Source organism: Salvelinus namaycush, chromosome 5 (genome assembly GCF_016432855.1).
Source record: "Salvelinus namaycush isolate Seneca chromosome 5, SaNama_1.0, whole genome shotgun sequence".
NCBI lineage: Eukaryota > Metazoa > Chordata > Actinopteri > Salmoniformes > Salmonidae > Salvelinus > Salvelinus namaycush.
Window position 1 is genome coordinate 19,062,780 of NC_052311.1, and position 7,110 is coordinate 19,069,889.

At 48.3% G+C, this 7,110-nt stretch overlaps 1 protein-coding gene across 1 annotated transcript in view; it reads left to right on the forward strand.

The window, feature by feature from the left end:
• The window catches only part of LOC120048025 (follistatin-related protein 5-like), a 244,119-nt gene extending 239,723 nt beyond the window's left edge, over nt 1–4,396 (forward strand). Inside the window, exon 16 of the mRNA XM_038993697.1 lies at nt 3,694–4,396. Within this exon, the coding sequence (XP_038849625.1) occupies nt 3,694–4,396 (703 nt within the window). The remainder of the gene's footprint in view (nt 1–3,693) is intronic.
• Nucleotides 4,397–7,110: the final 2,714 nt, after the last annotated feature.

The following is a 7,110-nucleotide window of genomic DNA, read 5'->3' on the forward strand; positions in this document are numbered from 1 at the left end:
CCATGGCCGTTGTGGAACGGGGAGGGGTTGCAACTTCCCTCAAGGAAGGTGCCTAGGAGCCTTACTCTGCGCGCATACCGAACAGGAGGAGACATAAACCCTAACGTCTCGAGCTAAGGTAGGCCACCAATACCTCCCCCGAAGGCTCCCCACTGTCCTCGTCACCCCAGGGTGACCCGAGGAGGGTAGGACATGAGCCCACCGAATCAGTCGGTCCCGAACACCAAGCGGTACGTACTTACGGCCCGCCGGACACTGAGGAGGCGCGGGTTCCTTCCGTAGCGCCCGCTCGATGTCCGAGTCCACCTCCCATACCACTGGCGCGATCAGCCTCGAGGCGGGGATGATGGGAGTGGGTTCAGTGGTCCTATCCTCCGTGTCGTAAAGGCGGGACAGTGCGTCTGCCTTTACGTTTTTGGAACCGGGTCTATAGGACAACGTGAACCGAAACCGGGTAAAAAACATGGCCCACCTTGCCTGACGTGGGTTCAGTCTCCGAGCTGCCCGAATATACTCCAGATTCTGGTGGTCGGTCCAGATGAGAAAAGGGTGCTTAGCCCCCTCAAGCCAGTGTCTCCACACCTTCAGAGCCCTGACCACCGCTAACAACTCCCGATCCCCCACATCATAGTTACGCTCCGCTGCACTGAGCTTACTAGAGAAGAAAGCGCAGGGGCGGAGTTTTGGTGGCGTACCCGAGCGCTGTGATAGCACGGCACCCACCCCAGCCTCGGACGCGTCCACCTCCACTATGAATGCTAAAGAGGGATCCGGATGCGCCAACACGGGAGCATCCGTGAACAGAGCCTTCAACCTGTTGAAAGCTCCGTCCGCCGGCGCTGACCACCGCAACCTCACCGGACCCCCCCTCAGCAGTGAGATAATGGGAGCCGCTACCTGGCCAAAACCCCGGATAAATCTCCGGTAGTAGTTGGCAAAACCCAAAAACCGCTGCACCTCTTTTACCGTGGTCGGAGTCGGCCAATTACGCACGGCCTTTATGCGGTCACTCTCCACCACCACCCCCGAGGTGGAAATGCGATAACCCAGGAAGGAGACGGCTTGTTTGGAAAACACACACTTCTCAGCCTTGACGTATAAGTCATGCTCCAGCAGTCTGCCAAGCACTTTGCGTACCAGAGATACATGCGCGGCGTGAGTAGTTGAGTAGATCAGAATGTCATCGATATACACAACTACCCCCTGCCCGTGCAGGTCCCTAAGAATGTCGTCTACAAAGGATTGGAACACGGCTGGAGCATTCTTTAACCCATACGGCATGACGCAGTACTCATAGTGGCCCGATGTGGTACTAAATGCGGTTTTCCACTCGTCTCCTTTCCGAATACGCACCAGACTGTACGCGCTCCTGAGGTCCAGTTTTGTAAAGAACTGCGCTCCGTGAAATGATTCCACCGCTGAAGCGATGAGAGGTAGTGGGTAACTAAACCCCACCGTGATGGCATTTAGACCTCTATAATCAATACACGGACGCAAACCTCCCTCCTTTTTCTTCACAAAAAAGAAACTCGAGGAGACGGGTGAGATGGAGGGCCGAATGTACCCCTGTCCCAGAGATTCCGTGACATATGTCTCCATAGCCAACGTCTCCTCTTGGGACAAAGGGTACACGTGACTCTTAGATCTCCAGGTTAACGCTGCGCTTCCTATCGCACAATCCCTACCCGGTCGATGTGGTGGTAATTTCGTCGCTTTCTTTTTACAGAAAGCGATTGCCAAATCGGCATACTCGGGGGGAATGCGCACCGTGGAACCCTGGTCTGGACTCTCCACCGACGTGGCACCAATGGAAACTCCCAGACACCTTCCAGAACACTCCTCTGACCACCCCTGGAGAACCCCCTGTCTCCACGAAATATTGGGATTGTGCCGGGCCAACCAGGGAATACCCAGCACCACTGGAAACGCAGGCGAATCAATAATGTATAGACTGATATGTTCCCTATGATTCCCCTGCGTCACCATGTCCAGGGGAACTGTGGCCTCCCTGACCACCCCTGACCCTAATGGCCGGCTATCTAGGGAGTGAACGGGAAAGGGAGAATCTATCGGCACAAGCGGAACGCCCAACTTAAGGGCGAGTCCGCGATCCATAAAGTTCCCAGCTGCACCTGAATCGACTAGTGCCCTATGCTGGGAAGAGGGGAAAAAATAAAGGAAAAAAATTGAGACAAACATGTGACCAACAGGGGGTTCTGAGTGAGTTTGGTGCTGACTCACCTGGGGTGATCGAGAAGCGTTCCGCCTGACATCTCGACTCCCAGACAGACCCCCCCAGCACCGATCGACCGTGTGTCCTCTCCGACCACAGCTGGTACAGGGGGGGCCTCCTCCTCCGGTACCCCTAGGCGCGGCCCCTCCCAACTCCATCGGGATGGGAGCCGGGACGCTGGGTGGTGGAACGCACAGGACCCTCTCCGAACGCCCGCGGGCAGCCAGCAGATTATCCAGTCGGATGGACATGTCAATAAGCTCATCAAGAGAAAGCGCGATGTCCCGACACGCTAGCTCCCTGCGGACGTCCTCCCGGAGACTACACCGGTAGTGGTCAATAAGGGCCCTGTCGTTCCACCCTGATCCCGCGGCCAAGGTCCGGAACTCCAGCGCGAAATCCTGTGCGCTCCTCTTCTCCTGCCTGAGATGAAATAGTCTCTCACCCGCCGCTCGGCCGTCTGTGGGGTGGTCAAACACGGCACGAAAACGACGGGTAAACTCCGGGTAGTGCTCCTTCGCGGAGTCCGGGCCATTCCAGACTGCGTTGGCCCACTCCAGAGCACGACCCGTTAGGCAGGAGACGAGGACACTCACCCTCTCCGCTCCCGAGGGAGTGGGGCGAACAGTGGCCAGGTATAGCTCCAGTTGGAGTAAAAACCCCTGACAACCTGCCGCTGTTCCATCATAATCCCTCGGGAGCGTAAGACGGAGCGCGCTGGAGCCGGGGAATGGAGAGTCCTGGGGGGGGGGAGCCGAAGGTGGAGAGAGGAGCCCACTCCTCTCCCATCGCTCCATTCTCTCCATCATTTGGTCCATGGCTGATCCGATCCGATGGAGGACGGTGGTGTGGTGGAGAACCCGTTCCTCCATCGATGGAAGAGGGTTAGCTGCTGCTCCTGCTGACTCCATTTGTAAGGTGCGGGATTCTGTAACGCTCTAGGTGTCGGGGGGTGTGAAATCAGACGCAGGAACAGCAGAGCTTCAATACGGTGATTTTAATTCCCAACCGGCAAACCAAAATGTCCAACACGGACTTACTGGGTGTCATAAACACCTGTCTACAAACACGGAGACAACACCAGTACATAATACACGAACCACTCCCGAAATCCAAAGTAACAGACGAACAATCCCGCACAAAGAAGCAGACAGGCTGGCTGACTAATAAAGCCACACTAATTACCAATTCCCTCAAACCAGGTGATACAAATAAACACATAAGGAGGGGGAGGAAAAAGAGTCAGTGGCAGCTAGTAGGCCGGTGACGACGACCGCCGAGCGCCACCCGAACGGGAAGGAGAGCCTGCCTCGGTTGAAGTCGTGACAAATAGGCATAAAATAAAATAACTTTTACACTTTTTTGTGTCGACCCTCTACAGTGTGTATAATTGTTTTATGTTTGCCACAAAAACTTGTGACCAAGTTTATTAACATTCAAAATGTCTTCTTTCTGTCTAGATTTGGAATCGTCCTCCACAGAAATGAACCGGCACTCCACAAGATCGACCTGGAGACCACGTCGTCAGTGAAGAACATCAGCCTGCGCGAGTATAACTGCATCCCCAAGTCTCTGGCTTACTCCCACCTTGGCGGCTACTACTTTGTCAACTGCAGGCCTGATTCCACAGGCGCCACCCAACCCCAGCTCATCGTGGACAGTGTGACGGACTCTGTGATTGGACCCAACGGGGACGTCACCGGCACCCCGTATGTGTCCCCGGACGGTCACTACCTGGTCACGGTGGACGACCACGATGGCCTGATGAGGATCCAGCAGATCACGGTGCGCGGGGAGATTGGCAAGCCCTTCGACATCCACACCAACCTCCACCTGTCTGACGTGGCCTTCCAGCCGTCGTTCACCGAGGTTCACCAGTACAACATCTTTGGTACTTCGGGACGCCAAACGGACTCTCTGTACGTCGAGCTGAGCACAGGCAATGTGAAGATGATCAAGAGCCTGAAGGAGGCCACCAAGACTTCCGATTGGCCGTGGAGCAGTAGGAACCGCGTGATGACTGGCAGTGGACTTTTCGGACAGTACCTCATGACCCCGTCCAGGGAGTCTATCTTCATCCTGGATGGTCGTCTCAACAAGCTCAACTGCGAGATCACTGATGTCATCAAAGGCAATGTAGTGGCGTGGGTTGGCGAGTCGTAGGCCGGTCTGTGTTCAGACGCATCCTATGTTATTATTAAGGTAAAGTTGCACTGAATTTGGTTGCAGATATATCATTTATTGGGTGTGACGAAAAAAGTAAGACATTTTCAAAACCAGAATTGACCGTTCAAAACCGTTTGGATGTTGGGACCTTCATTCCAAAAAATAGGGAGCGATTTGTTGGTGTTGTTTGCTAGCCGAGTTGAAATCTTGGCTTTCAACTGGGTGGTTCCACATGTAGTCAACATCAAGTTGCTCTCCAAGATCTTCTAGAGGATCTCTGTTAAAATTAGACAAATTATCTGCATATTAGACTTTTTTTGATTGCAAGTCTCACTTATTCAATTGGCTAGATGTTTTTCAATAATCACATCAACTGGCCTTTCTCTAAAACGAGGGAGAAAAGATTTCTAGATTGTCCTCCTTTGTTTCATTTACCCCCTTTCCCTCTTTTTTTCCTGTGCCTTGAAGGAAAACACTCCAAAAGAGGAATTAACCTAATTATTCTCGTTGCGGCTGCAGATTACACCTTTTTGTCTTTGACCCTCCTTCATGGTGAGAGATGCTCCAAAAATCCATGTTTTTCAAATTTTCTTTATCTCGGACTGACGTGGAGCCCATTCTGGGCTAATTAAAACAAGCTCTTGCTGAGATCCAGTCTCATTTCAAGTGGAGACAGAGAGATTGAGTTGTCCATTATGATGTAGTGCTGCTTGGTCACCGTTGATCTCAAAGAGTCATCAACAGAGCAAATGGTTTGAATTCTATTTCGTCCAACAACCCAAGTCTCAACGACAATGTTAATAAATGTATCCATCTTAATATTTGTGGGATAAATTAATTAAATTTTCCCACTTTGTGTCACAATGTCAGTGTGTATATGTCAATTTGAAGAATACCCCTGGCCCAAAAGGAGTCATACTATATATGATATATATACTTGCATATTGTCAGTCAATTTTGGCAATGTGTAACAAATATTTAATATTACAATGAAAGAAAGATACATTTGTTTAGTTGGAAGTGGGCTTTTGTGGTTGTAGAGAATAGTGGGCCTTGAGCTGTATGAGTCTAATGAGTATACAATATATAGAGAGAGACAGTAAAGAGAGAATAGAGACAATAGTGAGAGACCTTGGTGTATAAGCTTAAAATGCGAGTCACATTTATTTTAAAATCTTACAAGGCAGAGCATAGTTGGATGAATCAGTTGTACCTATGAAACCTGACAAGTACGTGGCCCGTTGTGCTTAGGACACAAAATTGTTTCCTTGAAGTACACATTCTATGCATTTTCACCATAGCACTCTAACACAAACACAGTGAAGAATTTGTTAATCCAGTATTTTTTCGATTCTAATGTTGGACACTTGGTTGTCTTATGGACAGGCCTGTTTTATGTTCCAATTAATGAGACATTTAAAACATTTTGATGTTTTGTTTTATTTGGTCAATTCAATTTCAGTTCATTTAAATATTTTTTTCTTATCAGATTTTGTTTGGTGTTGTCTCTTGATACCCATAGGACTGTACTGATTACCTCTGACTTTTCTTATTGTGTTCTTTATATAGAAGCAGAGTTGAATGAGTTCCTTAACATGGTAGGTTTCACAACTTTGAGGGCATTGTTCATTATTTAGAGTGTATACGCGCCCTCCTTTTTAAAAATGAAAAGAGCACCATGGTCATCTCGCTATAGATGAGGTAAAGGAGTCAATGGAACGCAGACTGTTCCATTGACCAGATTGGCACACATTCAATAAATCTGATTGAACAAAGTGGATATTCGTCAGAACCGTCATGATGTATGTATTGTAACAGGCCCACAATGTGCTTACTTATGTCCGATTTTCAGGTTTAGAAGAAGAGACTGCTAAATGCTAACTCCCGTTCATTGATGGTAGTCAAAGTTGTTTTTTAGCTGTAATGCAGTTGATTGGTGAGGATTACATTAACATGTGTAGGGGTTGACATCCATACAAGCATTATAATCAAATTTTTACTTCAACATAGTGTGAAATACACATTTAACAATAGCCTAAATGTAGACTAATTTTGCTGGGGGGCAATGAGGCGACTCGGGATCTTTCCCCCATTGCCCTTTCCCCCACTCATTTCCATGGCAATTTCATTGTTTGTTCGAGTTTCCTTGACCTCTTTACCGCATCTATCCTTGACCAAGTACATTTTGATGTCACCCACTGAAACGTTGTCATTTCCATTATAGCCATGTACTGTTTGTTGATTCATGTGGTCGTTATTTATGTAGAGAATACACGCTTGACATTTTACCTGAAAATAAAGTATATACCTTTCAAAATACCATATAAAATGCCAGAATCTCCTTTCTGTGGAAAATGTGTTTCAGCCCAACTATCAATGCCCTTGAAAAACCAAGTTCAACACACATTCAGCGAATATGAACATACAGTATCTTTCTCAAATATCTATTTGAAAGAGCTTTGGAAAAGTAATTTCATTTGAATGACCCTTATATTGATTCAGCAGTTTTTGTCACTCTTATGAAACTAATTCCACACCCAATCTTGTCTGCTTGAGATTAAGGGAGACCCACACAATGTGTGTGCTCATACATAACTTCTTGATGGGCACTTCACATAAACATGATTTTATTAAAAAATGCAATCATCATTAGATATTGCAATAGCTGAGTACATAGAGTTCTTAAAGGGGTGCTGAACTTCCTGATTTGG